This window comes from Mytilus galloprovincialis, chromosome 6 (assembly GCF_965363235.1).
Source record: "Mytilus galloprovincialis chromosome 6, xbMytGall1.hap1.1, whole genome shotgun sequence".
Lineage (NCBI taxonomy): Eukaryota > Metazoa > Mollusca > Bivalvia > Mytilida > Mytilidae > Mytilus > Mytilus galloprovincialis.
In genome coordinates this window covers 10,298,170-10,312,150 of record NC_134843.1, presented here as the reverse complement: position 1 = coordinate 10,312,150, position 13,981 = coordinate 10,298,170, and the positions used below count along the sequence as shown (strand labels likewise).

General features: G+C 31.5%; 1 protein-coding gene across 1 annotated transcript in view; it reads left to right on the top strand.

Moving 5' to 3' along the window:
- LOC143077978 (gamma-aminobutyric acid type B receptor subunit 1-like) overlaps window positions 1–7,390 on the top strand; it is a 37,671-nt gene extending 30,281 nt beyond the window's left edge. The window contains exons 11-16 of the mRNA XM_076253019.1: window positions 358–505; window positions 1,825–1,932; window positions 2,713–2,835; window positions 4,720–5,046; window positions 5,327–5,446; window positions 6,681–7,390. Coding sequence (XP_076109134.1) covers window positions 358–505; window positions 1,825–1,932; window positions 2,713–2,835; window positions 4,720–5,046; window positions 5,327–5,446; window positions 6,681–6,749 — 895 coding nt within the window. The 3' untranslated portion in view covers window positions 6,750–7,390. The remainder of the gene's footprint in view (window positions 1–357; window positions 506–1,824; window positions 1,933–2,712; window positions 2,836–4,719; window positions 5,047–5,326; window positions 5,447–6,680) is intronic.
- Window positions 7,391–13,981: the final 6,591 nt, after the last annotated feature.

The window sequence follows — 13,981 nt, the reverse complement described above, 5'->3', positions numbered from 1 at the left end:
ACTTTTAATGCATTAATTCCATTTGATATACAATCAAATTAACATTATAAAGCCGAGGAATGATGAATGAACTTAACTTTATGTCAGTAACGCCATTTATTATAATAACTATCTTTATAAGGTAAAGCAATAAGATATTAACATGATGGAGCAACAAGATTATAAAAAGTGAACATGAAAAGCATATGTTAATACAAACACAGAAAAGCTGTAAAATATTACCAACACCATCGTATTTATCAGTAGCTTTACAATGAATGCTAAATCAACAACAAACAATAGATATCTAATGAACTTTATTATAAACATATTGGAATTCTCTGATATTCAATCTAGTTCCATCATGCTTACTTTCAGAATAATAAAGCTTTCCAGTCCCAACTTGAATTACATCATCTGCGGAGGAAGTATTATTTTATACACTGGTGTGATATTAAATGGAATGATAACTGATGATCTGACAAAAGCTACAGAGGACACAGACGTTCTCGCCTTGTCTTGCATTGTAAATATGAAAATAAGGACATAGAGGGTACACGTAGAGGCAGCATAAAGCAATGACAAAGCATTAACATAAAAACAAGAAAATTATGTCATACCTTTCTACAGTAAACATTATTTCAAGAGAATAAATAATAAATTGCATAAAACGTCAACACGTGTGAATTTTTTCAAACTCTGAACCGTAAGCGGATGGAAAAGTGTTAAATTAGAAAATTTCCGGACGCAAAATTGACAAGACAATGACTGATAGAAACAATTACAAAAAGTATAACAAACACAGTAAACCAAAGCAACAATAATCTATCTTAAAATATCAAGTTAGGTTAATTACTTTCGATTGAACTAAAGATCGACGTTAGTATATATCCAGTTATAAGTCAAATCTGTGCGGTCATGAATGAAGAAACAGGTTGACCTATTGATCTTATCTGTTGTTAATTATTACATAAATTTTTAATAGCGGTAATAAAAATGATGAGGTATCCAGAATGTGAAATAAATTATGTGTTACAATGTAATCTGAACGAAACATTAAAATAGCAACAATATCGAACTTCAAGGTAATATCCAAACGGAATGGCAAATCAAAAGCTCAAACACATCAAATGAATAGAAAACAACTGTCATATTCATTACTTTGTATTGGTTTTAACTTGTAGAAAATGGTGGATTAAACCTGGTTTTATAGCTAGCTAAACCTCTAACTTGTAAGGCAGTGGCATACATTTTTTTTCTAATAATGTCAGCACACCAAACTATGTCAATAAAGAAAACTATTTTTGTATATAGACACTCAACAGACAAGGTGCATCACCAGAAATAAAAAGACATACATATGCAAATGATCTTAGCACAAAAAAAAAATTCTTATCTTAGAAATGCTAGGTTTATTATTTTGTCAAACTTGGCAAATATCTAAATGAAAACAAATTCAAACATTTAGTGGCAATCCTTTGGTAATTACTGACAAAAACATTATTCTGACATAGGAAGATGTTTAAAGAAAGGCGCCAAGATAGTAAAGCAATATGTAGAAAAATATTTAAATAAAACTGGGTTTAAAACATCTTATTCGCTTATCAATTTCTGTCTGCACCATTGATGCTTTTTATCAATCGTTTCAAGTTTGCTAAAATCCGTGGTTATATTGCTCGGAGTTATTCCTCTTTTCTGGTGTTACAATTTTTATTCATAGTACAGATACTTATTTTAATCTATAATGATATAACATATACTGATTATAATTTTCAATACTATCACATATACAAATTATTTTTGTTCCTCTTTAATGTATATAAATTGTATTCTTTGACGCTCTAGATAAATACGTGGCTGTTTGTTGTTGGATTCACAGCTACGATAGGAACAGTTGTGGCAAAAGATTGGCGAATATATAGAATTCTGACCCAAGATAAAACATCGAAACAGGTCATTGTTTAGTAGACTTTTAATAGCATCCGAGTTCGATCAATCATATCTTTCTTCCTGATTTGTTCATACTTGTATAATTAACCACTTTATATTTTAAAATGATTTTGAATGATTTTAACAAAAGTTGTCGCAGATTTGCTATTTACATGAAATTTTCCAAATTACCAAAAATACTCATTTTACTGCTACTTCAGGCGATTTGACATTGGTACGGACATATGAATATGTTGCAGGATGAAACTAGTGTTTTGATATTTCAATCCTCGCCTGAATATCCTGATCAATATATTACAAATGCTGAAGAAAAAGAAAACAATGAAAAAAATAATCGTCCTTAAACAACGACGTAATAGGCTACTAATCACATACATTCATAAGATAGTTAATCATATTAAAATATACAAAAGACACTATACAATCTCCATAGACGATTCCGCTATGACATAAACAATGCAAGAATATACAAAGTTAAGCCTAGTTGTATTTGTGTCTTGTGGACGTGTTATAGGTAGGAAATATTTACTTTTATAAGAAGCACCTGTATGAATTATTTTCGATACGAATAATAGAATACGTAGGCGAATTACATCATTTAGTCTATCAAATGTTCAAAATGAAATTAGGTCCAATCATAATCTGATTTTAACCCTTTGCGGAAAAACATATTGGAATAAAGTAACCAAACCTCTTAAAATATGCAGCTACCTAAATGATTCAATCCTGCTGAAACAGAAATAGTTGCACAGAAAAATTAACACTCTAAGATTTCTTTTTCAGACCATAAAAGATTGGCATTTGATATGCGGTGTTAGTGTTCTAGTGTTAATAGATTTTATAACTATGACTATCTGGACCGCTGTTGATCCACTAGTCTACGAAAAGACATCTCTTGACACAGAGGTAAATTAAAAAATCATATCTTAGAACACTAGTTAAATAATCCATCAGTCAAAGTGTCTTCCAAAAAAAATAAAACAAAATGTTAGCATGTTAGAAAGAAACACGACAAAGTTACAGATAAATGTTTGGAAAATTAAGGGATAGCGTAACAAGGAAATGTCGTTTAAGGAATGACTGTAATATTTTTTCCGTCTATGAAGAAATAACATAAAAAATATGATGCACACTGAATAACGCGCGTAGCGGGTTATTCAACAGTGTGCACCACATTTTTTATGTTATTTCGAATAGACAGAAAAAATATTACAGTCATTTCTTATAATTTAATTCTAAATTCCTTTTTAAACTGTAGAAAACCATGAAAAAACGTTGATGACGTCACGGTCACATGACTAAATTATGTCTATGGGCTCATAACAAAATAACGTCAGCCAATCAGAACACGCGTTACATCCAAAATTAAATTATTTTCCAATAACAAATAAGACTTATAGCGATCAGCCTCCTATGTATAATATATGTATAATTTATGTACATGCCTTTTTTAAAATTATACCAATAAACAGGAAACCATACTAACATATGGATTGACTTTACTCATAATGCGCGTTCCAAATTATCAGCCAGGTATCTTTGATGAGGTCTGACAACCACTGGGTTGCTAGTGGACGTTTCGTTTCCGAAGATATCACAAGCCCAGCAGTCAGCACTTTTGTGTTGACATGAAATTTCATTGATATATCTTATTTTTAAATTTTACTGCCTATATGGTAACAAAACAGTTATGTGTTCTACCCCAGGGAAAGATAGCCTTAGTTCAGTTCGCTTTCCAACTGTTTTGATTCAAGCGCAACTGGTGAGACTTCTGAATATCAGTATCAAAGACCATAGCGTCTATGCTCTAAATGTCGTTACTACACTCATGTCCCCTTTTCACGAATGTGATTTACAGAATTACACTTATTACCGGGTTCGTAATAATATTGTCAACACAACGGGTACCACATTTGGATCAGGATCTGCTTACCTTTCAGTGGCACCTAAGATTACCCCATTTGTTTGGAGTTCGTGTTGATCAGTTTATAGTTTTCCATGATGTGTTTTGTATACTATTATTTGCGTGTTGGTCTTTTCCTTTTGCCATGCCATAGCTATATCAGTTTATTTCTTATGCAGCAAAAATACTTCAATCTGATTGGTTGACTACCCCGGTGTAAATAACACTCCACCCTTGCTCACCCGGGGATAAATAAAATTTTGCCAAAATTTAAAAAAAAATGAAATTTTGCCAAAAAAAGATTAAAAAATAAAATTTCGTCTGTCCCTTTGGTATCTTTCGCCTATCTTTATTGTAAACAAAACGCGCGTTTTGCAAATTAAATGTAACAATATCTTTGACGATTTTTTTTCATAAGAAGTGTATAGCAATGTTACAGGGTAAGGATTAGGTTTTCATTAACTTTGTAGGGTGAAGCAAATCATAAGTTGCATATTTTGCATAATTTAACTAATTTAATTTTGAAATACTCCTAAATTCCAATTGTTTCTCTATATTTTAATTGTTTATTCTTACTGAAACATTCAAAGGGGGTACATTTTTTTTTAAATTGAACAATGACTTGTCATATTTCAAAAGAAGGAGACAAAAGATGGATAAATGGAATATCAAGATGACAACAAAATTATCAATATGTTGTTTGAGGCAGTTCGTACCAATAACTTCTGCAAAACGGGCCGCAGTTGTGAATGATATACAATTATTAAGGCATGTTCCATTGTAATAAATAATTGAGAAGGATAATCATATCCAGATTTTGAAACAAATCTTTACTGTAATGATAAAATATTATGTAAGTTAATTCTTTTTTTCTGTTTTTAATGTAGAAAACAGGACAAGATGTATTTGTAGAACCGTATATTTTAACATGTTCATCAAAATCGTATGCATGGATGGGTGTTATAATGGCAGCAAAAGGGCTTCTGTTGTTATTCGGAGCTTTCATTGCCGTGGAAACCAGAAATATCAAAATGAACTTATTAAATGAAGCTAAGGAAATAGCATTGACCATTTATACAGTACTAGTTTTAGCAGGGATTGGTGTGCCTATTAATTTTGTGGTAGAAAAAAACATCGATTTTAAGTACGGAGTGACGTCAATATTCGTAATACTCGGAACAACAGTGATGTTAGCAGCATGTTTATTTCCAAAGGTATACTTGAATAATGTTAATTTTGTTACTCTGTTGTAATTCAATTCTGTGAGTTCATTATGTCATTGTTGTTTCATTCAATCGTTGTTAAAAAATTTCAACAAACAGAATCTCCAGAATTGAACATATAAATGTAAACACGTATAAGCAAAAATACAAGACACAAGGATTAAAAAAAATTAGCCAACAACATCATAAAATCATTTTTATTTTTAAAAAGTTGCATTGAATGAATTTTGAACCATTATTTCAGCATATCTATAAATCTCATTCTTAATAGGTGTATACAGTTCTTAAAATTTCCGTTGCTGATGAATCTATCATGGTTGCTAATATGAGGGCACAAACAGTGAATGCTCCTGTTGATAAGTCAACAGTCCTGAAAATTCAAATAACACAGGTATACATAATGTTATACTTTTTGGAAATAATGATAAAACGAGTAAGAGATGACGTTGATTAATAAAAATTGTATGAAAGCAAAAGATATGATAAAAATCATAAGCAAAGAGGAATAATCAAAATGTGTAGCAAATGCCTTTATGATTTTCGATAACGACACAAATGTTGATAGGACTCAAGTTCTCGAGAGTAGAACTCGCCAATACCTTTGTTATGGCTTATTAGTTTGATATTCATTACTCTCACCAATTGACATATTAAAATATATAAATGAAGACGACAGTAGTGTATAAGATAAACTCATCATAGATACCAGGATTAAATTTTGTATTTACGTATACTGGTGTTGAAAAGTCATAAATCGATTGAGAAAAAACATAATCGGGTTACAAACCAAAATTGAGGGAAACACATAAACCATAATAGGAACAACAAGAACAACAGGAACACCGAAGTGCAACAAAAACAAACGTCATTACACATAGAAGCATATAACATTTGTAAAATTCTACTGTTATCCTACCAACGCGCAGCTGCCCAATTAGCTCGCTTTATGTACTTTGTCTATATGTTTATTTTGTATTTCTTTGTTGACACAGTTATTTCTTTTTCTAGTGATTATGATTGTATTACAATGTTGACTGTTGTACCTTATTTTTAGCATTTTTACCTATAATTTCTGTTTGTTTTGTTCACGTACCGTTGTCAATATAACGGAATTCGTGCGACTTTCATACAAGTGAGAGGTTTGACTGGCTATAAAACTAGGTTTAACCTATCATTTTCTACGTACGTAAATGCCTGTACCAAGTCAGGAATATGACAGTTGTTTACCATTCGATCGATGTGTTTGCAATCTTATTTTGATTTTGCCATTTTATAAAGGACTGTCCGTTTTGAAATTTCCTTGGAATTCGGTATTTTTGTTTTTTTATTTTTTTATTCGTGTTTGGTTTACTGCTATGAAGTAAATTTCGATATTTCCGGACATATAAAGTTTTGTGCATCGTGTATATAGCTGCCATTTTCTGTGTCAGTCTTACAGCAAGATATGGCGGTGTGTAAATACTAGAGATAATTAGCAATGGTATAGACTTAAATAAATTAGATTCTTCTTCTAGTTCAATCAGAAGTTGTCTCTTTTTCTAATATTTTTGATTTGATGAATCCCAAACTGTCGTAATTTCCTCATATAATATTTGAAAAAATTATCTTCTTAATATTTTTTCCAGCTTGAAAGTAAATTGAAGAAAGTCGAAGATGAACTGCATTCATATAAAAGCAATGGAGTAGATGGCTAAGTGTCAAATATTAAGATAACTTAACTAAACCAATTCAGGAATTATTTTGTACCAAGGAAAAGACAATCATTATATTTTTATGTATTCTTGTCATTAAGACATGACGAGTGATATTAGAGAGGTTTGTATTGATCGAATATCCCATTGTATCATTATTTCACATAGTGTATAACAAAATATCACGACTTTTTTGTTTATTATAGAAAAAATATATCATGAAATATTTGTCTAACCATTTAAAAATAAAAATCTTTAGCCTTTATTAAACTAAAAAAATATGTGAGATTTATGAAACGAGACACCCTGTAATATATTTCAAGGACGATGCTTGGAAAAGATTAGGTACAGGCATCGAATTAGTAAAACCTGAAACTTCGTTTGAAGCCAAATTAGTCTAGCCAACTAATTGCAACACACAGTTTTTCTCTGAAAAACAAGTCTGTTACTATCCAAGAACAACATGCTAAAGTTACGTTATATGAGTTCACCTTATTTGCCAAAGTTGAATTTTTGTTGTTGAAATTATACAAAACCTGTTCACTTTCAAGATTCTATGTCTTCCATTGCAGTGCTAGTGTAGAACAGACAATTGGTATACCTTACTTAATTGACTTAATATTAGTCCAACAATGTTAGATCTGTAAAAAGTGCGGATGCATTTTTATGTTCTTATCTGTCCGGATTTAAGCACATGCTATTGATATGCTTCTTTTTGTATACAACCACTTTACGTATTGGTTCTGATATAAAATCTCATTTTTGAAATACTAAGGCTTTTCTACCTCAGGAATAGATTACCTTAGTTGTATTTGGCAAAACTTTTAGAAACTTTAGGTCTTCAATGCTGTCCAACTTCGTACTTTATTTGGCTTTTTTACATTTATTGATTCGAGCGTCACTGATGAGTCTTTGTAGACGAAACGCGCGTCTGGCGTATATACGAAATTTCAATCCTGGTATCTATGATGAGTTTATTTGCAAGATAAACAAAGGACTTTTCAGTTGTTAGGTAGCAATAAACAGTTAGGAAAAAATATTAAAATTTGCCCTCATAAATTTTACCATCCCCTTTTCATTGCTTTCTTGCAATACTAAGCTTACTGTTTGTGTCATATATGTGCATATGTATGTAATCAGAATCTTCCATAGATTTTATATCCAGTATATAAAATGGTAAAATATAATTTCTTTTGGGTGTATCCATGGCAACAATCTGCACTTATTTGCTATAAAATATTGCAAAAAGGGGGGAAAAGATGTCACATATTTCCCCAAAATTTGGCTAAAAGTAGAATTTCAATCGCGTAAAGTAATACCTTTTCTGAAACTGTGTATATATATCATTCAGTAGATCCAATGAAAATCATATGTCTTTCGTCTCATTTTTTTGTAAAATTGCGTCAAAAACTTCGTGTAGAAAAAAAGTGTTTGTAAACATTACATTAATTTCTGGACCGATGGCCGGTCAAGCTATGAAAATACGGATTGTCAAACAGAAAATAGCCCATAAAACATGTTAAAAACAATCTTGATGCTCTTATAAACCATCTTTGAAGGCTAAATTAGTACTCAGCTGTCTAAAAATGAATTTTATTACACAATAACTTTCCTATTTGAAAAATCCACAGGGGCCAAAATGCGAAACTAAACTCCTAACTGTGTATTGCTACCTTATACTGTCTTTCAAGACAGGGTCGTAATTCGGGTATTGGTAAAGAGCCGAAGAAAGCATTTAAGAGCGTCTTTGTGAGTTCACATTTGATCTTCTTGGTTTTAACATGCTTTTGAAGGAACTCCATCTCGTATGAAATGAGGCAAGGTCGGCTAAGAGAGGTGCACAATTGGATCCCATACGAACGCTTAATTTTCATAACTATATCCCGGAACAATGTGTAGTATATGTCACCATTTTATAAAGAAAAGCATTATGGATTATTTCTGTTACAGGTTTTCAATTTATTCATGTGGTTGGGTAATCGAAAAAGGGCAAACATTGAACTTTTTGATAAATTTGGAGTAGGTCCGGTAAGGACCGATTTTGGCCTCAAATTTTAGGTTCTTCTGACGAAAGATTTTGACACTTTGATAAACACTTTAGTGTCTATTTCATTTGAATCAATTAGTTTATGTGAAAGATTTTAACTGATTTAGTCATTAAAAACGATCCGATTCAAGCTTAAATATGAAAAATCTACCAAATATGCCGAAAAATGTCACTTTTCAGATGGTTTTTGTCAAAAACGAAAGTGGCCGCATCCGTGTTCATCCTCAACCTTTATATATGTTATGTATTATCATAAAATACAACTTACATTTCAATATTAAGGATGAACACGAATGCAGCCACTTTCGTTTTACACGAAAACCGTCTAAAATTTAACTAAAATGCTAGAATTGTGAAGATTTCAGTAATTTAGCATGACTTAATGGTGCTAGTTCCCGATATATATGCATTGTATTGTCAAAAACAGCCCATATTTATGTAGCAGAAGCATTCTAATGTCCAATAAATAACTAAAAGTTTACATTTTAACAATTTTGTAAAATTGCTATATTTTGGGGCCAAAAAGGGATCTTACTGGACCTACTCCTTTTATTTCAGAGAATGTGCAGATGCGTGGGTAATTTACCGCTTATGGTACAGACTTCTGTTAAATTTAGGTGTACATTACAAACAATGCAAGTTCTCGTATTTGTTGACAATTGAAAATTAAATGAGGCCACGAGGGACTTATTGTTAGCCAAGATCGCATTCTATATATGAAGGCAAGATTTTTGTCGTTGGATTATTCGAGTTTTCGTGAATTGTTTATTTGTTGATCCTAGTAATAGGGTTACCAGACACAACATTATTGTTTGAAGCTTTGACAGCACTTGTTCGTTTTTTTTTTGAAAATATACAATAGCTTCTTTTAGATGAAGTTGAGTAATTGGAACACCAAGAAAGCAGAATACATTAGAATAAAACTTTAGTAAAAAAGAGATGATTTCAGCATCCCATTTCTGTAAAAACCAAGAGTTCCAAATGGTGAAGTTGAAATCATCACTTCGTGTCCCTTATGTCGTAATTACATTCCCGTTCCATTTTCACGAATATTGCCTACCGAATAAGACTATTTATCGGCTTTGTGATAACATGAGCAACACGACGGGTTACACATGTAGAGCAGGATCTGCATACCCTTCCGGAGCACCTGAGATCAGTTTTGTGTGGGGCTCGAATTGCGGTTGTACCTTATTTGTGACATTTTTACCTATTGTGTCTGTTTGTTTTCTTCACAAATCGTTGTCAATATAATGGAATTTGATGCGACTGTCATACCAGTGAGAGGTTTAGCTAGCTTTAAAACCAGGTTTAATCAACCATTTTCTACATGAGAAAATGACTGTTCCAAGTCAGGAACATGACAGTTGTAATCAATTCGTTTGATATGTTTGTGCTCTTGATTTTGTCATTTGATTAGGGACTTTTTGTTTTTCTAAGGAATTTTCCTCGGAGTTCAGTATTTTGGTGATTTTAAACAAAAAGGAATCCAACAAGATGAAATTACAAGAAGTCAAAGAAAATAGTGCATCAGCATGTCCTAAGACACAAAGACGAACAAACAGCCTATTATTTACAAAGACAAACAGGCAAACTACGTTAAGAACCCCTGCAACAACGCTTTGAGGGATCCGTAGGTTGCCTGTTATAAGGTTAAATTTCTGTCTTTTTCAAATATGCCCTCATTTTCCCGTGGCAGTCCAAATTTTCTTGACTTTCATCCCGCACTGACTCTATTACAGGACCTACATATTGTTTTATTGTTTAATTATTCTCGTCTTGAACATGTATAAAATATTTTTTTGACACTGGACGTTATGCAACCAATAAAAATCCGATCAAATATAAATCTATTTATCATATACTTAGACTCAATAACATATGATTTTTACCGTATGATAATAGCATTAAATTAACGAATATTCCATATTTTTCGAATTGGTGCTTAGCGGGCTGATATGAAAAGTTTATCACATGCTTCGATTGTTATCACATGCCTTTCCGTAACGTTATCACATGGCATTCCGGTGATACTCGGCAAATTCCGGAAAATACACCTCAATGCTCCTTTTTCAGTGAAAAACATTACAAAGTATTGCACATTACATTTTTAGATTTGAATACTGGAAAGTATATTGTGTAAAATAATACTTAAAAAAAAAACAAAAACAAAAAACAAAAAAAATATTAAATAAATGCATTTTTTTTAAAGTTTCACTGAAACATAATTTAGAAAGTTACTTTAAAGTTACTTTAAAAAAAATTTCCAAACAATTAATGTTCATTATGTATATTGTTGAATTATTTTTTTGTCGATTCGTCTCTGTTGAGGCATATGATAGATTTCATATCGAATGTATAAAATTTTGGGTCCGACGTCCGTGAACTTTTCACTCTTTGAACTTCTATTTGGGAACCACGTAAAAGGATCAATACATGAATCTGTTATTTTTCACCATTGCTGAAGCATATGATAAAAAGATCATAACATGTCATTTTTCATATCGCATGTATTATCAACCCTCGGTCAATATCAGCCCTCGAGCCATGCGGCTCTTGGGCTGATATTGAACCTAGGGCTGATAATACATGCGATATGAAAAATGCCATGTAATTATCTGATAATATCTCAATAATAATCTTCACAGATAAACTGCAGAAGGTGACCATAAAGCTTATTCTTATTTCATCAAAAACAATTTAAAAATGGAAAGTACAAGATACGAAAAGAAAAACAGTTCTCATAAAAGCTAAGCGAAATTAAGCATTTTGAAGATTCCTTCGCCTTTAGTGTACACTGAGTAAACAATTTGAGCAACGTCTATTTTAAATTATATATCTAACCAGGTGCTCCGCAGGGCGCAGCTTTATACGACCGCAGAGGTCGAACCTTGAACAGTTGGGCAAGTATGGACAAAACATTCAAGCGTGATACAGATCTGAATTTGGATTGTGATCAAATTTTTGACATTACATGGGTTTTTATTACACAAAACAAATGTCAAGATTTTACAAATCAATTAAAGATTTCCTTTTCAAACTTTTTAAATCTAAAATTAAATAGTTGATCATGACACAGCATAGGTTTCTGACACAGAATGAATGTGGTCTAATGAACTTAAAAGTTTTTTTTTGCCTTTGAGAAATTCACTATGCTGTTGAATATTAATCCTCTCAAAAAAATGTTTGAAGAAATTTTCTTTTTATTTATGAAATCTGAAATGAGAAAAATTTAACCCCCCCCTTTTTTTTCACATCCCCGTTTCCCTTTTTCCAAAACTGATATCAATTCAAATTTCTAATGGAGTTTGCAACAATAACTACTCTTTTAAATACATCATAAAATATCAAAATGTAAAATGTTATCACTAAATGGTAAAGATTGGTTGGTAGTAAAAGTGAATATACATTGTTTATTGTATAAAACAATAAAAAAAACTTCATCAGCAACATTTTATATTGGCAAATTTCCAATGAAGTTATTTACATAAAGTTATTGGCAAATAAAAATAGAAAATGACATCATAGTCATATCTGGCAAATGTCCAACATACATTATCTAAAAACATTTTAGATAAGATAAGGAAAAAAAGCTTCATCAGCAACATTTTATATTGGCAAATTTCCAATGAAGTCATTTACATAAAGTTATTGGCAAATAAAAATAGAAAATGACATCATGGTCATGTCTGGCAAATTTCCAACATATATTATCAACTACTATTCTATACAAAGAAAGATAACTCCAATTGAAAATTAATTGCCATTGCACAATATTGTGCAATTAGATATTTCTTGCTATTGTGCAATACTGTGCAATTGAAAATTTCTTGCTATTGCACAATACTTGATATGGAATCCTGATTTGGACCAACTTGAAAACTGGGCCCATAATCAAAAATCAAATTACATATTTAGATAAAGCATATACATGTATCAAATAAGCCCAAGAATTTAATTTTTGTTAAAATCAAACTTAGTTTAATTTTGGACCCTTTGGACCTTAATGTAGACCAATTTGAAAACTGGACCAAAAATTAAGAATCTACATACACAGTTAGATTTGGCATATCAAAGCCATTTATTCAATTTTTGATGAAATCAAACAAAGTTTAATTTTGGACCCCCATTTGGACCAACTTGAAAACTAGGCCAATAATTAAAAATCTAAGTACATTTTTAAATTCAGCATATCAAAGAACCCCAAGGATTCAATTTTTGTTAAATTCAAACTAAGTTTAATTTTGGACCCTTTGGACCTTAATGTAGACCAATTTGAAAACGGGACCAAAAATTAAGAATCTACATACATAGTTAGATTTGGCATATCAAAGAACCCCAATTATTCAATTTTTGATGAAATCACACAAAGTTCAATTTTGGACCCTTTGGGCCCCTTATTCCTAAACTGTTAGGACCAAAACTCCCAAAATCAAACCCAACCTTCCTTTTATGGTCATAAACCTTGTGTTTAAATTTCATAGATTTCTATTTACTTATACTAAAGTTATGGTGCAAAAACCAAAAATAATGCTTATTTGGGCCCCTTTTTGGCCCTAATTCATAAACTGTTGTGACCTCAACTCCAAAAATCAATCCCAACGTTCCTTTTTTGGTCATAAACCTTGTGTCAAAATTTCATAGATTTCTATTCACTTAAACTAAAGTTATAGTGCGAAAACCAAGAAAATGCTTATTTGGGCCCTTTTTGGCCCCTAATTCCTAAAATGTTGGGACCAAAACTCCCAAAATCAATCCCAACCTTCCTTTTGTGGTCATAAACCTTATGTTAAAATTTCATTGATTTCTATTCACTTTTACTAAAAATAAGAGTGCGAAAACTAAAAGTATTCGGACGACGACGACGACGACGACGACGACGACGACGACGCCAACGTGATAGCAATATACGACCAAAAAATTAAAATTTTTGCGGTCGTATAAAAACAACTTTACCTTTAAAAATATATCATTCATTGTAAAAATGAAAATAAACCATAAGGTGCATTTCGTATTCGAAAAACGCATTCATTACAAATTCTTTTCAGACCTTTTTGAAATTTGAAATTAAAATATACATGTATATTGCTCTTCTCTTTTACTCAAATTAAATGTGGCGTCTGCAGTCATTTCTCATTGATCATATTGTGTGAGATTCTTTAGTTAACCTTCAACGGAAACGCTGGGG